The following is a 12097-nucleotide window of genomic DNA, read 5'->3' as shown; positions in this document are numbered from 1 at the left end:
TACAGAATATCTGGTTCTGGATTGGTAACTTTCTTTCCTGGAAAAAATACATATGCTGAGATTTCTCTTTTCATTTTGTTATGCAGTGAGGCTAATTTGGAACTTGGGAATAAAAATTCTGATTCCACTAGAAGGAGCTCCTGTGCCTTGTAGTGTTTAAGCATTCTATTGGGTTGCTGAAAATATTTTATTTTAGTAGAACTAGTGGGGGCACTTTTCTGATATAGCCATTTCTTATGTGATTAGAAAATGGTACAGAACTGGGAAACTATTTTTCACAAGACAAGATTCTGCTATTTCCCATCTTATACAATTCCAGCAAACTTATTGGCAAGAGTTTTCACTAGCACTTGCTCTTCTCTTCTGTTAACAGCAGCAGTAACCGCAGTGTAGTGACACCTCTTCTGTCTCCAGTTACACCTTGATTGCTGTTTGAGTTGCATAGCATCTAGGTTATATGGCTTCCCTAGTTTCTCATCAGGATGGCAGGCTATCTGATATATTAGGAAGTGAAGTAGCAAGACAGTGACAGAAAAAATTACTTTGTTCCTTTGTAAGGAGCTGAGGCTACCTCCAGCATTTGGAGAATGCACAATCAGGTATGTAGTATGTTCTAGACTACTCCCATCAAATGCACACGCACATCCTGGTCAGTATTTATGATTTTGCCAGCATTTGCAGTGGAACAAATCCTGTCTTGGTATAAATGCAGTGCTCTTGCTGAAATCTATACAGAGCAATCTGGCTCATAGTTTTGACCTTTGGAGGAAATGAACACAAACAGGAAAATGCACAGTGTTCTTGCTATTTGATCTTTTATTGTTACATTTCTATTTAATTTGTTATTGCCTTATGACTCCTACATCATGACTGCCTGTCAATCCAAGTCTAATCTAACATTAATGTATATCTGTAATGTAAATACATATTTACTATACTGAATTTTGTTCTATAATCTCAGTATAAATCCAGAGAACCAATTCAACAAGCAGAATTTGGCCCACTTTTTCCACTCCCCTTTTTTATCCCCCAAAAGAAATGAAAAGTTCTATTGCAAACTGTTGTCATAAGCATGTTTCTAAATGATACACAATACTCGGTAATTAAATGTATATGTAGATCTGATTTGCATGAATAAACATAATGGTGTATGCATATGAAGGATTACAAAAAGTAAATGAGGTTGGGCCTTGAATCATTTTTCTTATGGGAAAACCAGTGCAGAGATGGTTTCAAGTATATATTATTTTGAAATACCCACATTTTATTGCCTAAATTATCTCAGGCAAAGCAAATTCTTTATATGCACCCAAAACAGCTATAGAACAACTATTTTTTTAACTATGCAAATTCAGTAGACTGTGTTAAGAACTTCTGCCTTTTAGCTTATTTAAGTAGGAGTAATAACTTGGCAGCAGCTTTTGGACTTACTTTTGTCCTGATCTTATTATTGACTAAATATTAGGCACTTTTCATAAGTATGTCCAGCATTTTACTTCCTTCAAATTTGTTTTGCCTGCAGATAAGACCTTGCTTTATATCAATAGTCTCATTCAGGGTAATTAGATGATATAGGAAAGCTGCATCAGTATATCACTTGCTGGTTGGATGATGGAATCTGTGACGGTGTGAGATGAAGCTCTCCATCTTTGCAGCCTTTTCCATCTTGATAGTCAGGCAAACAAGATCACTTGGCACTTGTTCAAGCAGTTAAACATAATATTTAATATAAAATATAAGATTAGAGTCAGATAGTTGCTGATTGATATCAAAGTGTAATTACATGTCTAAATTGTTCATAGTTACAAATAAAGATCCAGAGGATCAGAAACAGCTCTGAATTAGAGTTAAATAAGATGTATAACCATGATCACATAGATGGATAGACACACTTGTGTATAGGTCCTTAGCCTGCCCTACTGGCTTATAACGGTGCGTATATATCTTATAATACAGTCATTTTGTCTCTTATACCTTAAGAAAACATATTTGCTAGTGGTTACGCAGACACTTTCACTATTGAATGAACTAATTCATTTACCACAAAAGATAAAAACTGTTTCCAGCTAATCTATTATCAGAGTTGAAACTGTATATTAGGCTTGCCAGTGCATCTGGCATGCTCTTTATTTGGTGAGCTGGTACAATTAGAATGCCAGAATGTGGCAGTTGTTAGGCTTCAGAGATAGGCATCATTAAGTAATCCTCATGACATGTGAACGCTCTTCGAAATAAAGGACTGTGTTGCAATTAGCTGAGGCGTTAGAGGTGCAGCATACCTGGGATTTTATGATTTAATTGTACTGCTTTTCTCCTTTACTGAACTCCTTTGAATATGGCAAATCTCATTCTTCCATTCTCTGTTTAAATATCATTGTCTGAACAGTCATGAAGAGCTGTAGATGGTAATGTTGCTCAGCAAGAGATGACCAGTGGGTTAGACAGAGACTGGTGGCTCTGGGTCTTCTCAAGAGACTGGCTTTGTAAGAGTTCACATGCCGCCAACTCCTGGTAGAGAGTATCTAGGACTTCAAATATATGGGCTTTTCCTTTAAAAGAAATTGACAAAGTCAGGAAAAGGCAATTGAACAATTACAAACTACTTCTCATTTACAGAGATGGCCTTTCAAACAATAAGCATAGAATTTCCAAATATTGAGAACAAATAATGAATTCTCCCACACATCACAATTATACAGAGAGGTACTATATGCACAAATTGATCCCTCTGCATGCTTCCTACTTGAAACTCCCTCCTCACTGGTCCCCAACCTCCTTGTTTGAACAAAGACAGATATCAAATGTATTGGCTGTCTGAGATGTACACTGCCTTATATCAGGTAAACTTGCTGAAACTGAGATGGGTACAGCCTGCTGACTTAAATGCCTTCTCATCATTCAAGTCAAGACTAGACACAAGTCACAGCAGTCTGGAAGAAACTACTCCAATGAGCTATTGGCATAGTTCTCACTTCTCAAACAGTGAAAAAATGGTTGACTACAAAGCTGCTGGACTGGTACAAAGCCAGTCCAGAGCAGAGGAAACCTAGGTACACCCTGGGGAATTATTCAAATATGCGCCCACACAATTTTGCACATAAAGTATGACCATACATAATTCCATAATTTTGCATAATTTAACCTAGGCAGGCTCTGTGCCTCCACAATCGGGGGGGCTCTGGCTGCCGCAGCCATGAGCACCCCAAGGGCCTGCCATCTGCTGCTGCCAGTGGCGGGAGCTGTGTACCATGGGGGGATGGGGAGTAGAGCATGTGATGGAAGGGGTCATACCCACCCCACATGCACCACCCCCCCTGCTGGCAGGAGTTCCCCTCCCCACTCAACAGCTGTCCAGGTGTGCACCACCACTCAGTGCCTCCACATGGGAGTGCTGGAAGCCCCAGGGGGAGGCACAGAGACGGCCTGGCCTGGCAGCACATAGTTCCTGCCTGCAGTGCCACAAGCGCCATGTGGCATGGAGCCAACCTGGTTTGGCTCCCAGGTGTGTGCCAGCAGGCCAGGCTGGGCTGGCTCTGTGCCACCGCATACAGGCCCAGGACTTGGCATGTAATTTTGAATTACTGTGTGCATAGTTCTCTGGGGTGTACCTAGGCAGTGGAGATGTAGAATGCTAGAAGAGCTTCATTTGTTCTTGACTATAAAATTCTGTGGGGTCAATTATGCATTTCAGGAGGCTGAACTGTGCTGAGGTAGGGAGGAGGCACTTTGCTTTGGCAGTGCTACTTGGAGTCTTTGGGCATTTTTACACATGCTGGGATGCAGCGCCAGGAGTTTTTAAATTAGCAAGGCACACTAATTAAAAGTGCTTGTGCATTGCTGCAAATCCCTATACTGAAAAAACGGCAGCAGAGAACTTTTGAACTAAAGCTTATTGAATGGGTTTTATTTCAAAGCACCCCACTGACATTTTTTTCAGTGCGGAGATGTGCAGGGACACTGATACACATGACACAGCAGGCTGCCAGTGCGTCACTTTCTGTGCTCCAGCAGACTTGATTAATAGAGTCTGCTCTGATGCACTGGATTTCCAGTGTCAGAGCAGGCTCTGTGCACATGTGCAGGAGCCTTTTGTTTCCATGTGTGGTCAGTATAATATCCTATCAGAGTGCAGAGCTGCCAGAACACTTCCTTTGCACCCACAGGAGCTGTTAGCACACCTACGGGTACAATCTGCAATGTCTCTGTTCCTTGAACCAGCAGCTCACCCTTGGTGCTTGCAGGTGCACTGGGACTGGCTTACCACTTGCCGTGCCTGCTCCTTCCCTGTCCCCAGTACAGCCATGTTGTTCAAGAATGTCTCGCCTCTGAATCTATGTGTAGTAGTAACAAATAGGTTGAATGATAAGAAGGCTCTGTGTAAATCAGAACGTTTTGTACACATTTCTCTCCCTGAATTATTGTTGTTAATATTCCATGGACCAAACCCCTGGGTCACATCTAACCTTTAATTATCTCTTCTTTGACCCCTCTCTGCCTATTAAGAGTCCCTGCAGGCAGTCCTCCTAGGCAAACTGGCTTGGTACACCATGTTAGCTTCCTTGAAGGTAAATACAAAAGCTCTGCTAATAGAAACAAAGTAATCAAATCCAAACCTCCAGGCTGTGAATGCAGCACAGTTTCTGCCCAAGCAACTCCTGCACATTGTCATGGGAGAGGACTTTCCAAGTTTAATTTTCATAACAAGAACATGAAAGGTTATTAACAGAGGGGAACAAGGTTGACCCACTTACTTTACTGAAGGATGCTGCATCCTTTTTAAGTCAAAGGTGAAAAGAGCTGTAGACAATGGAACTGTAAATGGTGAGAGTGGCTCTCTCACATGCTCTGGGACATATTCTGTCCTCTGGACCTGTGCAACCCTCTGACCCTGCAGGCAAAATTTGGGACCAGGACTCATTATTGCTGTTGGACATGTGCAAATGGCTTCTGTTGATTGCAGCTGGTTACAGAATTCATGTGAACACTAGAATTTGGCTGTGATTCCCTGCATGTTTTGCAGTTCCTGCAGTTTCAATGACTAGAAGGATTCAGCTTTAGGAGACCTGCATGGTCACTTATTTCCCCATCCGACAGGGAAGTTTTGAATTTCTTGTTGCTATATATGTCATCTACCTCCTAAAAGTCACTCTCAATACACACCAAACTGCTATCCTCACCAAGAAGTTAAGACCTTGCTTCAGACCCAGGTGCTAACTGTACCCTCTCAGCAACACGGACCACATCACAAACTAAGTAATATGGATTATAACATCCAAAGCTCATTCACTGGCTCCTCTACCAACCTCATATATGCCATCACTTACTTAAAGTGCCCTTCTGCTATCTGCATTGGATAGACAGGGTGATCCCTACATAAAAGAATGAATGAACATAGATCTGATCAACTTCAGAAAAACATACATTTCTGTAGCAGAACACTTTAACCGCCATGGACATTTCCCCTCACTGACCTCAGAGTGCTGGATCTTAGACGACAACACTTGAAAAACAGACTTGAATAGGAAATTGCAGAACAAGAAATCATCCACAGACTAGACTGTATTAATTATGGTCTAAACCAGGGGTGGGCAATTATTTTGGGCAGAGGACAGCTTGCCAAAAAACATTCAGTAAGCAGCCAAGGGCCGCATGGGTAACCCTGCCCCCAGTCACCATCTTACGACCAAAAGTCCTGCTCCCTAACCCCTGACCTTTGCCACTAGAAGTCCCTCCCCTTGCCCCCAGAAGTATTCCTTTCAGCAAGGGGTTCTGCCATCTCAGAACCAGAAAAATACCAAATTATAGTCTAAAAAGCTAACATCTACAGCATTCATTGACTTGATTTTTTTTCAAAAAATATTTTTGTCCTGATTTACATGTTTGTGTATTGTACATAGAGGTGATTGCACAATAACTTGAAATGAAGCCTTACTCTTGTATGTTGCGGAGAGCTGTGTGTGTGGGTAGGTATGGGGTTTGTAGGGAGGGTGGCTGGGGTTTGTGCATGGCAGTGCGAGGGGGGGCTGTGCATATGTATGGTGGTGTGTGTGTGTGTGTGACTCGCCCTATGAACACACACACACGCGCACACACCCTCATATCAGTGCAGTCCTGTGCTCCTCAGTCTGGTGATGCAGCTGGGAGCCACATGGTGCTGGAGCAGGGCAGGGACAGGAGAGCAGGGAACTGGCTGGGGGTGAAGTGGGGCTGGGTTGCTCAAGGGCTCCCTCTGGGTCCTACTGCCCCTGGCTCCTGTCAGTTTTGACAGGCTGCCAGGAGCAAATAAATATTTATTTTTTTAGGGGCCCTGTATGCCGGATAGAATGGCTTGGTGGGCTGGATCTGGCCTGTGGGCCATATTTTGCCTGCCCTGGTCTAAACCAAGATTACTGGTTCTTATCACATTACTTGTCTTGGCTTTTATAAGCCTCAATGAGTTTACTACTTTGTTTTTTCTTTCTCCTCCCCATCTTGCCTATCCCCAGTGTCCCCTTCTTTTTCTTCCATCCCCACCCTTTGTATTCTAATCACTACTTTCTATTTAGAAGCTGTGTTTCCTGCAGTCCCTTCACAGTCTCTGATAAAGTATGCCTACTGCTCATGACAGCTTATGCTAATCACCTCAGATTTAGTTAATCATAAAGTGCAAATCTATCCTGCCTTCTGCCTGACTTCAGACTAACTTCTCTGCTTATAGACACTGGCCACTATTTGTTCCTTAAATATGATTTACTTTCTTACCATGTTGGTTGTCCTGGCAGGATTCCAAAGTGCTCAGCAAGATTTTTCCCAAGGCTCGCTTAGATATGTTCTTTAAAACACAAAATAACAATTATCTCTTTCATGAAGTTAAATATATCCAACTACATCTGAAAATATGGAAAGTGTGTTCGCATTGAAAATGGAAAAACAAAATGAAATTCAGTCCAACAACATAACTTATTTTTGGCATATTTTCAAACCAGCAGGTGAAGATAGATACTGCACAGCCAAAAGCAGATTTTAGGATGCCAGATCCTTAGCTTGGCTTTACTAAGGGAATCTGTAATACAGTTCTGTAAGGGAAACAAAGAATATACAGCAAAGCTTTCAAAAGCTTGTGCCCTCATAAATCTAGATGTTTATTCACTTCATGGACTGCAAGCAGGAGATGAGCAAGCTGAAAACAATTAAAAGCCTGGCTGAGATCATGCAGAACCTGTGTATTTGGAAGGTGAGTGGTATCATACATAACTTATGGGTGGCTTCTCAGAAAAAGGCACACTTCCCACTAATATTTAAAATCATGGTGCCATTTTTAACACCTACAAGGCAGGAGTGGTTATTACATGTCCCATTCCAGAGACCCAGCAGGAGAAATTCTTTTTCAGCCTCCACTGGCTGCTGTTTATGGAAAGTATTAACCATTAGCCTGACTGACAGTATCTCAGTCTTAGAACTAGTAGATGGTTGCCTTTCCATCCGGCCCCATACACTTGTACATGTCCAGCTTTTCTAAACAGTCTCTAACCTGTTCTTTCACCACTGTTGGCTGCTCACCTTCTCCCCAAATCGTGCTGCCCAGTGCAATAGTCTGGGAGCTGACCTTGCCTGTGAAGACTGAGGTGAAAAGGCACTGACAACTTTAGCCTTTTCTGCTTCCTGTTACAAGGTTGCCTCCCCCATTCAGTAGGGAACTCTCACTTTCCCTGCTCATCATCTTGTTTCTGACATACTTGTAGAAACCCTTCTTGTTACCCTTCATGCCCCTTGCTAGCTGCAATTCCAATTGTACCCTGGCCTTCCTGACTTCATCCCTGCATGCCAAATCAATACTCTTATCCTGTTATACACTTGGGTGTTAGAAGTGCATAACCCCCTTATAACCTCTATTTTGAGTTTTCAGTGGTGTGAGAAGATATTTGGCTCTAGATAAGCACTGCTTTCTAGAAGGTTCCTACACCTGCATCATGCATCGAAAGTGAATATGCAGAGGGAAAACACTACAAACTACAATGACCTGTGAATAAGCTTTCTTGCTCTGGTCTAAAGTGCATCTTACACAGGAATCCATGGCACGTTCTTTCGGCTGTGTAGGGAAGGCTGTAAATCATCATCGTCATTGACATTTGTTCACTGTCCTGCAGCTGTGGAACATGACAGCACACAAGGTATTCTTTCTAGTGATATCAAATCCAACACTGACTTATTTGGGCTTATTTTCAAACCAGCAGCTGATGATATAAACACTGCATAGCCAAAAGCAGCCTCTGAGATTCCAGATGTTTAGCTTTGTTTTACTTTGGGAATCTGTAATTGTTGTAAGGGAAATAAAGAATATATGGCAAAGCTTTCAAGCATACAGTTAAACAAACATATGTTTAAGCAGTATTATAGCAAGATATGGCACAGTGTATGATGGATCATCTCCTAGGCTAGAATGATTTTCAACACTGCTGACCAGTGAATGACATGTCAATGTCATGACACTGAGTTGTTATGCTTGCTGTCAATCACAATCAGTCATTCTTTGCCAGTTTAATAGTACATCCTTCACTGGATTGTTATTGATGCATGCAGTGTCAGACTTGAGATGTGAAAGTAAAACTGGTGCTGTCAAGTGCTAAAGGAAGTTACTATAATGTGAGATATTGCACTTGATCCCTGAAGTCAGCAGTGGAACATAAGTATACTTCAAGCATAGTAAAGTGACCATCTGAGGCAACAACAATCTAGTCAGACACACTGATTGGCTTTGCAGAAATCCCAAATAGTAAACCAAGGAATTAACTTCCAAGGGTGCAATGTAAATGTGTATAGCTTCAAAATGTTATCTTACTTGCCCACCTGTTAGCCAGTTCTCATCACCCCCACCCCCCACAAAAAAAGAGCAGTATGTATAATATTAGTGTCGTTTTAGGCTTTAGCCAGATTGCTTTGGGCTGCAGTTCCCTCAGCTCCAACACATAAAGTAGCCTCTGTTTGAGTTATTACATGAGAGACTTCCCTAAGCATCACTGGTGATGCAAAGACTGGGCTTGCTTTTTCAATAACTTGTACACTTCCCACTGAATGAGTACCCACTCATGATGCCGCTGGATATGTTAGAATGGGCTGTCCAACTGGTGGCCCATAGACCACACGTAGCTCACAAACACCTAATGTATGCCCTGTGGGTCTTGGTCTACCACCTGAGCAGCCTGCATGGCAGAAGAGAAGGGGCAATATGCCACCAACGGATCCTATATGGGGGCAGCAGGCTGTGTGCCACCAGAGAATCCTGCATGACAGGTGGGAGGGAGCTGCATGCCACTAGTGTGAGGCTCTGGGTCAGCAGCAGATCCCCCGTGACAGGGCTGGGGGGGGTGGCCAAGCTGCATGTCACTAACAGATCCTGCACAGGGGATTGGGGGCTGCATGCTGCTGAGTGATCCTGCATGGAGAGGTAGAGGGTTGTGTGCTGTTAGTGGGCTACACACCACCACAAGAACCCACATGGGTCTGTGTGCCCCAGTACAGCCTGTTCAAGGAGGAGGAACCTGGGTAAGGGTGCTGCCCCCACCATGTGCCACCTGTGTGGTGTGCAGCTTGAAGGCTACATGATGGCACCTCCTTGCAGCTCCCACCCACAGCAAATTTGGACAAGCCTCTGCTAGAAGACTAAGTTCATAAACATCTCTGGACACTACATCTCATATTTTAATGAGGTATAAATCCTAGCTTGAATGTTGCAGTCTCCCTAATTCCTCTCTCTAGTTTAAATTGAACAATAAAATCTTCATATCTGTGCTATAACTGGTGTGTAATATAGCTGAGACTTGTTACAGCAGAGCTTTACTTCACCCCAGCTCAGACTGTAGATCAGAGGCAGACAATGTGATTTCAGAGTGAAAGAGGTGTGTGTGTGTGTGTGTGTGTGTGTGTTTAAAGTGCTCTGGAATGAAAGGTACTACAGAACCATAAGGGAGGGCTATGGCTCGTCATTTCGTGTCTCAATGAACAGGTGAATGTGGGTGGTACATTCTGATATCTGACAGACACAGGCCCTTGAAAGTGGTCGCCATTGTATCATAAACCTATAATAATGTCACTGACCTACTCCCAAAGATACTTCTTTAGTATGTAGAGAAAAGAAAGCCTAAACTGCTGCACCTCAGACTCCAGACAGGGAGAGGCTGCAAAGGTGGTCATTATGATGAGTACTGAAAGCCAACAGGCCACTGGTAGAGAACAGCTAAAGACAAGTAGGTGAGATATACAGGGAGTCAGACCTGAATTAAATTCACCAGAGTTGCATCTGGCTTCAGGCTTTCATGGGGAAGATTCCTACCACTCATTTCTTAGTCTCTGTTGGCTTTTCACCTATGAACCTCAGTTACATATAAGAACATGGGACTGGAAAGGGCTTCTCAGGCCATTAAGTCCAGTCCCCCACATTCACAGACAACCATTTACTGGAATCCTCAACATTTACAGTTCCAGCCCTTGCACAAGTAAAAAACAAAATTCAAATACCACAAACGCTCTATAACATGCTACAGGTAAAATCAGGGGAGATGGATACTGCCAAGGCCTCATCACACTACAATGACAGGAAAATAGTTGGCTAATATGTTCAGATCTAAGAAATGAGACATGGCCCACACTACAGAGGAAGGCAAAACATCCACCATGGTTTCATCTACATGTGCAATTAAGATGCAGCAATAAACTCCAGCACAGTTTGCACTGGAGTTTATTGCTCCTGAGTGCAGCATTTACATGCGCACCTGGGACTACAGGATGGACTCAGGAGAGACTGATGGGCCTAGGGTTGGGGAGGACCAAGTTAGGGAACTTCTGGAGAGGCTGGACGTGTTCAAATCAACAGGTCCACATGCTTTCCACCCCAGGGTGCTGAGGGAATTGGCAGGGGTTATTGAGGGGATCCTGCCACGGCTTTATGAGCACTCATGGTGCTCTGGCCAGGTGCCAGACAACTGGAAGAGGGCCAATGCAGTCCCCATTTTCAAAAAAGGGAGGAGGGAGGACCTGGGCAACTATAGGCCCGTTAGTCTTACTTTGATCCTGGGGAAGGTCTTTGAGAAGATTATCTAAGAGCACATCTGGGAAGGACCGGCAGGGAGATGATGCTCAGGGGCAACCAGCATAGCTTCATTAGGGGCAGGTCCTGTCAGACCAACCTGATTGCCTTCTATGATCATGTCACAAAATCATTGGATGCAGGTGTTGCAGTGGATGTAGTCTTTCTGGACTTCAGGAAAGCCTTTGACACTGTTTCCCACCCCATTCTCATTAAAAAGCTAAGTGACTGTGGCAATGATGCCTACACAGTGAGATGGATTGCAAATTGGCTGAGGGACTGCACCCAGAGAGTAGTGGTAGATGGGTCATATTCGAGCTGGAGGGATATGGACAGTGGGGTCCCCCAGGGCTCAGTCCTTGGGCTCGCCCTGTTTAATCTCTTTATTAGCGACTTGGACGAGGGGGTGAAAAGCACCCTGTTCAAATTCGTTGATGACACCAAGATCTGGGGCAAGGTGGGCACTCTAGAAGGGAGGGACAGGATACAGCTGGACCTGGACAGGTTACAGGGGTGGGCAAATGAGAACAGGATGGGATTCAATACTGACAAGTGCAGGTTACTGCACTTGGGCAGTAAGAACCAGCAGCATACCTATAGGCTGGGGAACTCTCTTCTTGAAAGCACAGTGGCAGAAAGAGATCTTGGAGTCATTATCGATTCCAAAATGAACATGGGCCACCAACATGAGGACACTAACCGCATCTTGTCATGTATCCACAGATGCATCACAAGCAGGATCAAGGAGGTGATCCTCCCGCTCTATGCAACACGGGTCAGGCCACAGTTGGAGTACTGCGTCCAGTTCTGGGCACCGCACTTTAGGAGAGATGTCGCCAGCATTGAAAGGGTCCAGAGGAGGGCCACCGCATGATCCGGGGCAGCAGGGCAGACCCTATGAGGAGAAGCTATGGGGCCTGAACCTGTGGGGCCTGAACCTGTTCAGCCTTCACAAGAGAAGGCTGAGAGGGGACCTGGTGGCTGTCTACAAACTTACCAGGGGGGACCAGCGGGGAATGGGAGAGACCCTGTTCA

At 44.0% G+C, this 12097-nt stretch overlaps 1 protein-coding gene across 1 annotated transcript in view; it reads right to left on the bottom strand.

The window, feature by feature from the left end:
* Positions 1-801: 801 nt before the first annotated feature.
* The window catches only part of EFCC1 (EF-hand and coiled-coil domain containing 1), a gene marked incomplete at its 5' end in the record, with an annotated part of 156295 nt that continues 144999 nt past the window's right edge, over positions 802-12097 (bottom strand). Inside the window, 2 exons of the mRNA XM_019504618.1 lie at positions 802-2549; positions 6742-6811. Coding sequence (XP_019360163.1) covers positions 2416-2549; positions 6742-6811 — 204 coding nt within the window. The remainder of the gene's footprint in view (positions 2550-6741; positions 6812-12097) is intronic.

Source organism: Gavialis gangeticus, unplaced genomic scaffold (genome assembly GCF_001723915.1).
Source record: "Gavialis gangeticus isolate Ggan-Ray unplaced genomic scaffold, GavGan_comp1, whole genome shotgun sequence".
NCBI lineage: Eukaryota > Metazoa > Chordata > Crocodylia > Gavialidae > Gavialis > Gavialis gangeticus.
The sequence above is the reverse complement of the archived record's forward strand: the minus strand, read 5'-3'. Positions and strand labels throughout refer to the sequence as shown.